The following is a 13588-nucleotide window of genomic DNA, read 5'->3' as shown; positions in this document are numbered from 1 at the left end:
CTCCATCAAGCCAATATATGTTACCATACTGTAAAGGAGGCATGGCACAGCATCGTGCACTTGTTTTTCAATAGAATGTTACAGAGTAAAAAATATCTGGTGTGGAATATATTATACACCACGGGAGGATATATTTCAGCATTGCATATAATGTATATTTTGGGGTCTTGCCTAAACTTCTACAAATGAAAGGCAACTGTGTAATGTGAACAGTGACAAGATTTATCATAATCTGCATCTCTCATCATTTATTGACATCAGAATTGTGAATAGTTGTTTATCGCTGTATATTAAGATGATTAGTGGTTATACTGTAATGATGGACTTTCAAAATGACACAGCAGAAATAAACTATTTATAAAGTAACGGCTGTTATTGATTGGTGGAATAATTAGGCAATTATATGAACATTTATAATAACCACTGCTTGTACAATTATCTTGTGGGTTTGATGTATTTACCATATCCTGAATTCATTTTTAACAATTCCTTAATATTTTCTGGCTTTGTATACACTGTACTCGTTTTGTAGTTTTCCTATTGAACTGTCACCAATGCCAGGCTCCATAATGTAAAAAAGTGCGTAGATTACAGTGAATGGGACGATGAAGGAAAAAAGGAGCTTGTTCATTTCCTTTAATTGTAGTATAGCACACCTGCTTTCTAGCAGACTTTTCTAGGTAGAAAAAAGAATGTTGGTGATTAATAATGATCAGGTATGGTTATCATGCAGAATGCTTTAGGCCTAGCTCACATTTTACAGGTTTACTGTCATTGTATTTTAGTCAAAAGCAGGAGCGGAGGCTGGAGCACAGACATAGGGAGACCCGAGGTAGTGGACGCATATTGTGTGCTGGTGACTGACAAGACCCAAAGACCACTCATCACCATAACAAGACACCAGTATTATAAATGTTGCATGTAAGACGGGGGACATTATAAATTTGGCACTGGAGCACATAAACTTCAAGTTGTACCTAAAGGGAGAAAAAGTATAATTGAAAAGTATGTATTGGTCTATTCCGATTTTTGCTACAAAAAAAACAGTATTCGAAAGGGATTGAGCAATTCACTTTGTGCTGCCCTGGTCCGGTGTCCAGTCCTCTATGGCAGCTGGTCCTCACTTCTGCATCCAGCATCCTAGGCCCGGATCCTGAGGACTAGACTGGACGCCGGACCAGGACAGCACAAATTGAATCGAAAACTTACTATGACTATCACTGTTGGTATAAAATGGAGTATTTGGGGTCAAATAGAGGAATTTATTCAGAAATGTGGCTTTTTTTCCATGCCATATTTATTGTGACAGAAACCCGTAATTATCAAGTGGCTTTTTATTCTCGCAAAGGTGATATATAAGAGGCCTTTACAAATAACTGGACCTGAAGGGTGGCTTTCTGTGTTCATATATTTATAGGAGGAATAGATCATATATATCTTATATAACACACTCAAGTATTTCTAGATACTTTAACTTTCTCTAAACTACCATAACATAGAGCAGGGGTGGACATATCATTGGGGCAATCCCCACAGGGGCCCAAGAAGTAAGGGGACACGTTCCTACCTCCTAAGGAGGTGGAATTCTGCATTTTTAGAAGCTCTTGGGCTGCAAAGGGCCCAAACATTGTTTTTGCACCAGAGCACTTTTCTGTCTGTGTCCGCCAGTGACATAGGGTAGGGTGTAAAATCACATTAGTGCAGTCTGTAGACTTGGATGGTTATCATTAGGCAGTGCCCGTCTATTGCATGCTCAGTGCTCTCAGTACGGTATCTCAGATACAGAGATAAACTCTATCTCCCAATTTGCACAAGAGAATTAGAATTCTGCATGTGAACAATCCTGTTTTCTTCAGCGAGGGAGAGCATCAGTGCACACATAGGACGCTTATGTGCTAATAAAATGATTGTCAATGGTTTCAGGCTGTCTCTCCCCACTCGCTGCGGATCATTCTTTATGTAAGTATTTATGTAAAATGCCTCAAGTAACATGCATGAAACTCTGCCCAGCCTGATTCATCGCAGCACCAAGCATAAATTAATCACTTTAAGCCTTCTAAACAGCTGCCATGTACTGATTTTTAGAGGATGGGGGGAGAGTCTTCCAGGGTAATTTTACTTTCAAAAAATAAACTGTATTAACCCTGAATTGATTAGTTATTGAGTGACTATGTAAGAGATACTAATGAAAGAAGAATGTCAGAATCAAATGAAGTATTCATGGGACCTAAAACCATTACCTTATACTTAGTCTTAGGTTCATTTATCAATCTAAATGCATAAAATAGGATACAAATATATCAGGATATGTGCCGTATTACAAAATGACAAAATGTGTTGACTGTGCATGATGTGTCGTAGAACAGCTTCAGAAATTGCGGAACTGAATGTGTTAAATAAATACATTGGTGATAACACGATTGAAACATCATTTAACATAAAATAATAAATCTTTAATTTGTGCCATCTTCTTTACCTATTGTTTTATTATTAGCAGGTAGATCGATTATATTAGTCTTAAAATGTTTCATCTGACGTATTTACTTTGTACGATGGCGCAGTTATACAGAGCTCTATATGGCTTGAAGCTCTGACCGGGAACGTAAAATATAGGTGACCATGAATATAATTATTTTTAGAATTATATTATTGTTTATTTTTAGCAGAAATTAAATTTGAATTTGTTATAGGTATTAATATTTGTTTCTTGATCACTTTTATGCCAGTTTTTTTTTTCAATGTGTCTTTCAAATATTACAAAATGATAGAATTGGGAGCAGTTTGTCCTATAGAAATAAATTGAATTAATGAATTCACAATTTGTTGTTTTTCCAAAGACATGTTGCAAGAAACGTCAGCGAGGATGTGTCCTTAGTGATCAAATTTTAATTCTGATGCACTTTACCATAAGCAACTATTATTTGCACCCTAATAGTGAAAAGTGTAGGGTTAACATTTTACTTTTCGATAGCTGATAACTCGACATTTCTTGTTTGTTCATATTTTAAAAATGTGCAACTGTATGATAAATATAAGTGGGGATGACTATTTCACTCTTCCAAATGATGAATGTCATCTTAAATAATTTTACGTTTTAATTTTATACTGCCTTTTTTTATATTAATTTACATCTATGTGCAGAGGTAAGAAAAAATCTATTACCCATCGTATGAGAATACCCAACCATTCAACAAGGATGAAAAAAAAGAGAGCAAACCTTAGCATTTTAATAAAGTTTTGACAAGTTTTGTATTTGAAATTACGTAGCCAAAAAGTGGTTTAACAGAGATGAAATAAACCTGAGTGATTTCTTTTTAAAATATATTGTACCAACATCGAATGTTATGCAGCAATAACATACAAAGTGTAAAATAACTTAAAAGCACACTGGAAATGGAATATATAAATAACTTGTTTTCATGGAGAACAAATAGTTACAAAGCCCACCCATCAGAGTTCATGTCAAGGAGAGCTTTTCTTCCCCCCCCCCCCCCCCGTTCTTCGCTCATATCTCCAATTTGCGTTTGCTAGCAAACTGCAATGACAAATCGCCACTTCCACATTAAATATCTATATGTATTCAAAATAAGAATCACAAATTACTGGAATAGAATACACCTCTGCCGAAAAGAAAAATGCTAACAGGTAACTATCGAGTCAAAATGTAACCAAAATAAATTTTGTTCATGTGTATTAACATATTTTACATGTAGCCAAAGGCTAGCATGGGATGTGCATTAAATATCCTCTTTAATACAGTACACTCCTGGCCAACGTAAAGAGTCAAATTATATCTCCCCTATGGGTCATGATTTCTAGTAAAGAAAAAGATTCTGTTTATGAACTTCTTAAGTATTTCCCAACAGAGATATGTCACCAAAGCACAAGCCGGTGCGCACGCCTCTAGCACACGAGGGGTTAAACGAGACCACCATGGGTCATATGCCGTCTTACTTCTTAAGGACCGCAGATGGCAAGAGATCTTTTTTTTTTCTCCAGCTAAACAGAAAGATAAAGGTTAAGTGAATAGTAACTGCGTCCATGAAATGAGAAAAAATACATGCAAACCAGGAAATTGTTGCAGAGTCAGTTTTACATTTTGCTACAAGAAATAAGCAAATAAATAGTCTTTATTTTTAACTCTAGTCGTTTCTTCCGGTAGGGTTGGAATATCCAGAAGATGATACCCAAGGAGGCCCGCCTCACTTGTAGTATTCCTTGTATTAAAGTGAACTTTGCACAAAAGGGTCAGTGTTAAAACTTGGGAACTTCCAAAGCTCTTTCTTCTTATTTTGCCCTTGGTAATAGATCAAATCTATTTTTTTTCACCACTTTTCTTCTCAATTTAAGCTCCTCAAGCACAAAATGTGTGTGCGCCCCATCCCCCGTTTTCACACACATCATCATAAAAAATTCTAATATATAGATTATTTAAGAAATATAATTAGTGCTTTGTCTTTGTGGTCTCAGTGTCCATACATACATGGTCTTAGGCGCCATCTTGGTCCAAGAGGAAGGTGTATTGTAGGTAGGGATACCATATGAAGGACCAATGTCTCAAATAAAAAAAGTTTTCTGCTATATAAACATTCAGGACTGCAACAGCCTCGTCTTCAGATGAGTTATGACGACCTCTTGATCCGATTGGCTGTGACTGAGACCATGTCATAAATAAAGAACCTAGGGTAGTGTCCGTAGGACCCCATAGTCTGAGGCCCCCAGCATTGCCAGTCACAGCCCCAAAGCGGCTGCGTGTTTTTTGGCTTTCAGTCTGAGGTCTGCAATACTTGAGTTCTTGCTTGTTGTCTTGGCAGCCGCAGCAGCAGCCACTACTGACGCAGCCGTCGCCGTCTCTGCCGCCAACGTTGCCAACGGGAGACCAAAGGGTGGAGCAGGGAACATCATGTATGGGGCGTGCGCTGTCAGATGAGGGTGTAGGTGGTGATGAGCGTGTGCCACAGCACTGTCCAGCTGCAACTGTGCCTGAACCTGGAAGGACAAGGATGGCACGTTGCAATGACTATCCTACAAAATAGTATTGCAGGCAAGCAAGAGCCACAAGAAGAAAAAAAAAAATAACAAAGCATTAAAAAAAACTACAATCTGCTAGAACTGAATGCAGCATATTCTGTTAACCCATAGCTGCCATGGGGGTGGTAAGATTGTCTAAAACATAAAAAAAAAATAAATTCAATTATTAGAAATAATAACATATCACTTTTTCTCTATCGTTGCAAATCCAGTGCTAAAATGCTAACACTGGGCCTAAAGCACTGAATCAAACTAAAAACGTGTGCAATATTCTTTCTACAACTGAAAATTACTCAAGAACATTGTATAATACAGTTCTGGAATTATGCGCCATTTATATCAATGTAATGCTAAGGCTCAGTTCCCGCTATGAGTATTTGGTGCGATTTTGATGTCACAGATTTTCTGCAGTATTTCTGTATCAATGAGCAAAATTAAGTTACTTGCATTTGTCAATTGCGTTTTTGAGTGTTTTTATCTCGGTATTTCACCTGAGGTTTTTTTTTATACCATTGGTATGTCATGTTTTAAATTAAACTGCTTTGTTTTTTGAGACTGCCTGGTATTTTGCTTTGATAAAACTTCATTCCTAATGTTATGTGTGGATTATATGAGCTTTTAGTGCATTTATGCCGTGGAATAGGAATTTTTTTTAACTGTGGATTTTCTTCATCTTATTCGAGCCTACGGAGAAAATTTCTAAATAAAATGAATATTTAGAAATTAAATGATGATGATTTTAAATAATGCCCCGCAAGTCAGTTTAAGCAGCCTTTAAAAAAGCACAATGGACATTAGATTTAGGGAAATCCCACACACTTTGCCAGAACTGTAATACTCTGCGTTTTCTGCACGATCAAAATACGCACCTGAAAAAAACGCGCTAAATCCTCATTGTGGGAACTTAGTCTTAGAGTTTCAACAGGACATAACTAAAATATGCAATGTAACTATATATCTATCTACTGTATATGCTAATTAGTTTCAATAAAAATAGTCTCACTGATTTGTCACCCAAGACCTCACACAAGGGTTTCTGTCCAGTTCAAGGTGCAATAAATATTTCAAGTTCAAATATTAGGCTACGTTCCCACGATGAGTTTTTGCGTATTTTCCAAAAAACAAAAATGCAAGTAATCTATTTAACTTAATGAGTGCAGAAATAGTGCAGTAAATCTGCAACTTCAAAAGCTCATGGTGGGAACGTAGCCTAGTATTCAAAGGAAATGTGTTGTAGAAGTGGCACTATTGCTCCACTGTTTAGAAATGATAACACTGCTCAATAATTCATAGAATCTGTTCGGTTGGCTTATATATTAAATGGATCTGTGTATGTTTTTTCAGAAAACAAATCCTATATGTATTCCGCATTGGCCACATGTGACAAGAGTATCTCAGTAAGACAAAGCCAATAAAATGTTTTATAATTGACGCTTGTCAGTGACATGTTCACAAAATCAGCAGCCTGCACTACAAAACGTAAAAGCAATTCGTAAAACACGGGGTAAAAATCAAATTAAAGCGCAAAAGCGCCGTCCCATTCATCAGAATGGCACTCGCAGAAATCTGTACAAGACACAAACTCACTCAAATAAATGGAAATGATTTTTAGTTTCAGAAATGGCTGCAACAAAATCTACTCGATATGAATATGTCCTTAGGGGGCAGTAAGTAATATGATGAAAACATATGAAATGCTACATTTAAATAGCTGATTTGCTCCTTCTCTGCCACTAACTAAATAGAACTGGAGCATAAAAAGCCACTGAATAAACTGCGCTCTATGCTACAGACTACTCAGCTGTGTGCTGCTTTATTTAGACTCATATAGATTGTGTCTACAAGGAGCTGGAGGGGGAAAACACATGGATACAGCAGATTGATTTCTTCTCTAACTCTTGGGCTATGGACTGTTAAATACTTCATACACATACATAAGCATTGATTGTGCTGGGATTGACCACTGGCAGGAGCAATGATTGCATCTTAGGGCTGCCAGTTGTAGACAGGAGTGGTGAGGACAGACTGAGCAGGACAGGACTCCCTGGTGTTAACACTGGTGTCCTGACATTGAAGTCAGATCTCTGGTTTGCAGTGATGTCATTGTATCACTGAGCTGCATGTAGTCACTTTATTAAATATTAACAAACATGCTTTCAGTGGAACCATTATATAAACAGAGCACAAGTCTGTCAATCTCCTTCTCTGGCTATTTCTGGACAGCACACAGCTCTAGCTCCCTCCCTGTCTGTATATGATGAAGAGGAATAAAGATCTGACCTGGGACAAGGATCACATAGAGTAGGAGATAATGTACTTGCCTGCTGGAATGGCATCCTCAGTGCTCCCACATTGACATAAGGTGCTACCCGACAAGCTTCAAATTGGCTCCCTGCTCCTATAAGGACCCCTGCGAATATCAGAAAGCAAGGTCAGACCTGCAGGACCCCACCTGTATCTGCATCATAGCAGTGCCCCCCTATCAGCACAGACAGAGAACACTGATTGAGCTCTGCTGTGCACAGGTCACTGGCACAAGAAGGGTTAATGGTGTCAAAAGGGACTTAATGCAATAGGGTATTGTACTAAAGTGAATAACAGTGTATTGCAATAGCGCATTGTTATAAAGTGAATTCCATAGCTATCATATACACAGTGCAGCCTATATATAGAGATAGATAGATAGATAGATAGATAGATAGATAGATTACATTAAAAGTAAAATTATTCATCTGAACGCTACAGACTGCTGGTTAGATTTATCCACACTCTCTGCTCTTCCATAATTGTATCTTTCACATTTCCTTGCTGTCATTTTCTTATATTGTACCTTTATGCAGTTGGTTTTCTTGTTTCCTGCACTTTGCTCTCCGGTTTTGAAACCAAACCTGATAACAAAAAAGAAAACAATTGGAATGTGGCTGTAAAATCAAACTACTCAATATGCAAAGCAGCAACCCTAGAGCCAGGTATAGCAACAGTGCGATGAATGACATGTCTGATTGTGTGATGTGTTCTACTGAGTGGGAAAGGAATCAGGCTCCACAGAGCAAAGTGCGAGAAATGATTAGTCGCAGGGCCCTAAAAGAAGGAAGAAATTTGGACACATCCACATAGAATATATACACCCACATAAACAGCATAGTCACAAAGCTGGACTGGAGAGATGACACTATGGATAGATAGATAGATAGATAGATAGATAGATAGATAGATAGATAGATAGATTATACATAATGGATAGTGCACTTTGAAGTGCAATAAAATTAAAAACATTCCCAGTAGGTAATTATGGGATGTATAGGTAAGTATAGAGCGACATCACAGTACCACAATCAGTACAAGAGCTTTAGAAGTTTTCTCAAATAATTGAATAAAATGTCGCATACATGATTGTTTTATTCTGACGTCTGTCTGTGCTGTAGGCACAATAACAAGATCTTTCTCTTTTTCCAAAGTCTGGCTGTGTCCTGTGCACACACTGCGGCTACAGTCCCGGCTGTACCGGCAGGAATCCTTGCACCAGCACACTTCTCAATTATCTGTCCTATTACTGTTATCACTTCCTATTATTACACACATTACATTTGCCGCAAAAATAAGGAACCATCAAATGAGAGCATGTGATCCCGTATATGTGATCCGTTATATGTGATGATGTTATATGTGATCCGTTATATGTGATCCCGTATATGTGATCCGTTATATGTGATGATGTTATATGTGATCCCGTATATGTGATCCGTTATATGTGATCCCGTATATGTGATCCGTTATATGTGATGATGTTATATGTGATCCGTTATATGTGATCCCGTATATGTGATCCGTTATATGTGATGATGTTATATGTGATCCCGTATATGTGATCCGTTATATGTGATCCCGTATATGTGATCCCGTATATGTGATCCGTTATATGTGATGATGTTATATGTGATCCGTTATATGTGATCCCGTATATGTGATCCGTTATATGTGATGATGTTATATGTGATCCGTTATATGTGATCCGTCATATGTGATGATGTTATATGTGATCCGTTATATGTGATGATGTTATATGTGATCCGTTATATGTGATCCCGTATATGTGATCCGTTATATGTGATCCCGTATATGTGATCCCGTTTATGTGATCAGTCATATGTGATCCGTTATATGTGATCCCGTATATGTGATCGGTCATATGTGATCCGTTATATGTGATCCCGTATATGTGATCCGTTATATGTGATGATGTTATATGTGATCCCGTATATGTGATCGGTCATATGTGATCCGTTATATGTGATGATGTTATATGTGACCTGCTATATATATCATGAAGCTACTTTGAGGATAGCAGAATGGATGTCACTTATGAGGGATCAGACGTGGCGACACTTCTGCGTTATTAATCAGTTTATACCGCAGGATTATTTTTTTATGTTTTGGGTTATGTCTATAAAGATTAAAATATTTAATAAAAGTATCACAATACCGAGGACAGTGACCTGTAGTCACGAAAATCTGGAGAATTCCTTGAAGTGTGGAATCCATAAAGCGGGTTGACTTTGTGTGAACTGCTGCAGCTAGAAGGGATCTATAGCAGGTAGGAACTTAGAGGAAAAGGTAACAAATAACATGAGTGGGGTTGGAGAGATGACACTGTTCACACTGATGTGTGCACCCCGGAGACGGCGCAGGCTGGCTGGGGCAGTGTATTGGGGAGGGATCCAGCTCTTTTTGGTCCCAGGACAGGTAGCGTGTGTCAGTGTGACAGTACCTGCACCCTGGCCTCGGACAGCCCCAGCCTCTGGCTCAGCTCTTCCCTCATGAAGGCATCAGGGTAATGGGTCTCATCGAAAAGCCGCTCCAGCTCGTTCAGCTGCTCCAGGGTGAAGTTGGTGCGGCTTCTCCTCTGCTTGATCTTTGTCTGTCCCTCTTCTTCCAGAACCTTCATGTCCTCCTTCCGTTCCTTCATATCTGGGGACACTACATAAGATGGGGAACACTGGTGGTGAGACCCTGACCTCATACACAGCAGCACAGAGGACCCCCCCAGATACTTCTCACAGCTCAGCCCTGACGTCTCCCACTACTCTGTATGGAGACCATCTACTGACTCCTGGCACCCGGCTGCCCCTGATCAGGAGCTGTCACTGGCAGGGACCACAGGCTACAATGCACAGGCTGGGGAATGTGGCGACAATTACTTCAAAGAGCTGATTATGGTGGCGATCAGCATGCTGTCCATACACTGCAGTAATCTGGTCCATAGCCAACGAGAAGTAACATTGCTGTGATCATGCTGGGCTGTGATGTGAAGACATCATCAGAATCATTCTAGAATGTCACTATATATATAAGTATGTATGTATAAAACTCTTACAAATAGGTGGCACTGGGCATCCCCTGACCTGTAAGATCACAAGGAAAAGTCATGTATGTGGCAGTGTGTGCAGGCAGTGTGCAGACAGTGTGTGCAGGTAATGTGCAGGCAGTGTGTGCAGGCAGTGTGTAGGCAGTGTGTAGGCAGTGTGTGCAGGCAGTGTGTGCAGGCAGTGTGCAGGCAGTGTGTAGGCAGTGTGTAGGCAGTGTGCAGGTAATGTGCAGACAGTGTGTGCAGGCAGTGTGCAGGTAATGTGCAGGCAGTGTGTGCAGGCAGTGTGTGCAGGCAGTGTGCAGGCAGTGTGCAGACAGTGTGTGCAGGCAGTGTGTGCAGGCAGTGTGCAGGCAGTGTGCAGACAGTGTGTGCAGGCAGTGTGTGCAGGCAGTGTGCAGACAGTGTGTGCAGGCAGTGTGCAGGTAATGTGCAGGCAGTGTGTGCAGGCAGTGTGCAGGTAATGTGCAGGCAGTGTGTGCAGGCAGTGTGCGGACACGTGTGTGCAGCTGTGTACACCGCCGGCCTCGCACCATTTGCTTAGGAAATGATTTCCGGGAGTTGCCCCATGTGCCAACCTATTATCCTCCAGCGCTGGCATCCTGTGCCAGCCATGGTAGGCAAATCCCTGCATTGTCCAGAGATTTGATTATACAAATGTCTCACATCATCATATATATTCTCCTCTGTGCACAATCTGGACAGCCCATCAGAATTAGATTTATTCATTTATTTACTTAATTTGTTCTATTATCAGCACTAATCATAAAAGTATTAATGTAATTAATTATATACAAAAGTAACACCCAAAATATACATTTGACATTTTCATGTGTAATCTATCTTTTATATTTTGATCTATCCATCGATCTGTCATAATGTATCTATTAGTATCTATCTCACATTACTATATAGCTATATCTAGCAAAGTTGTCATTGTTGCACAAATCCTTATCTCTCTATATCTATCTAATCTATTATTTTTCTATCTATCTAATATATTATATAGCTATCTATTATCTATCTATATTACAGGGTGTGTATCTATTTTTTGTATAACAGAACTTCCAAAAATGTATGTAATTAGAAATAGACCACGATAATGAATTAATGAATTTCATATTCTATATCTAATCTAAGTAAAATTTGTATCATATATATATTGCTGCATTACCAAATAACCAACATATTACTATAATAATTGTCACCATTTAAAAACGAAAGTTTGTTAGTATAATTAAAATTATGCTGATTACTATGAATATTTTGTATCATGTACCTTTAGTTATTTTAAATGCAGTCTACCTAAACGTGTGCGATGCAATCACTGCACAATATTAATTATCATTAGTGATAACAGTGATAATAATGTTGATGCTACAGCTATTAGGAATAGTAATGCTGCTATTCACGGTCCATCAAACAAATTATTCTAAATTTGGGGAGAGCTCATGCTATGCTTGTGGTGCAGGTAGAAGGGTTTGTAGACACTGTCACCCAGCTTTCCAGCAATTCCGAGCATCATTCTTCTAGTTCCTGATATCATCTTTTCTTCCATGTGTTAATGATCCTGAGCTGTGGGATAGGTAGGGAGCACGGTGACACTTGTCATTAGTGGGTGCAGTCAGTGGACTCGGCACATATGGTGCTGTAAATAATTCATGGCCAATCTCGATACAGCTGGAGATTGGGCTGGGACCCTTCTTAGCAAGGAACTTTTACAACTTATATCAAATATGATAGTTTCCAGTAAATATCTATTTTTGTATTTATATACAAATAGTAGACTCCATATCCAGCTTTTAGGACCTCAGTATATTATATGGCTCAGTATCTCTATCTATCTATCTATCATTATATATCTATGTATATATTATCTATATTTCTATTATTATTATAATATATCTATGTATCTATTATTTAGATAAATATCTCACATTGCTATATAACTATACATCTATTTTGTCTATTATCTATCTCTCTATTTACCTCTCTTTATCTGTCATCTGTTAATCAATCTGTCGATCCCATATCTATCTATCTTTGTTATCTATGTATCTATTATATCTATCTCTCTATCTATTCTATCTATTCTATATGTCTCTGTCATCTCTCGCTGTCTCTCTATAGACACTACTAGCACTAATCTTTGTGGATGAGGTGATGGAGTTGCAGGAGATGAGTTACCCTCGGTCATCTTGGGGCTCCCGCTGTCCCGGATCCTCTCCGCGGTCAGCTCCAGCTCCAGCACCGGTGATCGGGCGCCCCCTCCTCCACCCCCTGCTATCCCGCGGGTCCCCGGTACCCCGTCCTCCCGGAGCCCCTCCGCGCAGGCCTGCTCCTTGCCCCGGGCCGGGCCGCTCTCCAGAACCTCCCGGTAAGTGATCATCTCCTTCTTCTCCTTTATCTTCTGATCAAACGACTTGGACACAAAGGCGGTGAGTTCTTCCATAGTCTGGGGCGCGGGCAGCCCTTCCTTCCCGGCTGATCAGATGTCGGGAGCGCCCCCAGTCAGCGCTCAGCACTCCACACTCATCACACAGGGATGCGCTCTTGAAGTCGGACTATTTATACTTTGCAGCGCCTGCCCCTTGTCCTCCCCTTGTAAGAAGTAGGAGAGATCCCCCCGACTCCCCTGCAGCGCCCTGGTGCAGGATCAGCGCAGCCCGCGGCTCCCTGCGCCCACCAGCAGTGCTGCTGCTGCCCGGGCTGCTATTGGCCGCTGAGCCCTCTCTCATTACTCTCAGCCCTGGTGTCCTGAGTGAGGAGCACCCCGGGGAGATGAGGGGCTGGGCTATGGGAGGGGGCACAGGCAGGCTGGCATGTCCCTGCAACTTGGGCTTCATTCACCCTCATTGGGGTCCACCTCACCCCCAGCATTCACTGCAGACTTCCGGATGATTTACTTTACACCCCAGTCCCTACATCACCATTTACTATGGTCTCCTCCAGCAGTAAGCAGGTTAAATACATAACATTGGGGGAGGCAAAGGGCCAGTGACCCTGATGGCCAGGGACAGGTCAGATTATTGTCCCCAGAAGACCCCAGACTTCCCACAAAAACCCCTCTATTATCAGCTAGGAGGCTGAACTTCATACATGTAAATATTGACACAAAGAAACATCCCTTCACCTGCTGCAGATCTGATTGACAGATCAATATAAATAATAATAATTATTATTATTATTAAT

At 39.9% G+C, this 13588-nt stretch overlaps 1 protein-coding gene across 2 annotated transcripts; it reads right to left on the bottom strand.

Annotated features, from left to right (window-relative positions):
• Positions 1-3489: 3489 nt before the first annotated feature.
• SHOX2 (SHOX homeobox 2) lies at positions 3490-13103 on the bottom strand. Of its 2 annotated transcripts, none has more exons than XM_073578991.1 (5): positions 12584-13103; positions 9800-10008; positions 7862-7919; positions 7353-7441; positions 3490-5025 (listed from the first exon to the last, which is right to left on the bottom strand). In XM_073578991.1, the coding sequence occupies exons 1-5, from the start codon at positions 12846-12848 to the stop codon at positions 4732-4734; spliced, it is 915 nt and encodes a 304-aa protein (XP_073435092.1). In that variant the 5' UTR covers positions 12849-13103; the 3' UTR covers positions 3490-4731. The 2 variants fall into 2 exon arrangements, with proteins under 2 accessions (XP_073435092.1, XP_073435093.1); XM_073578992.1 differs by having other exon boundaries at positions 3490-4989; positions 12584-13098.
• Positions 13104-13588: the final 485 nt, after the last annotated feature.

Source organism: Dendrobates tinctorius, unplaced genomic scaffold, assembly GCF_039654945.1.
Source record: "Dendrobates tinctorius isolate UK_male_01 unplaced genomic scaffold, ASM3965494v1 ptg000060l, whole genome shotgun sequence".
Classification (NCBI taxonomy): Eukaryota; Metazoa; Chordata; class Amphibia; order Anura; family Dendrobatidae; genus Dendrobates; species Dendrobates tinctorius.
This window is presented reverse-complemented; position numbering and strand designations above follow the sequence as displayed.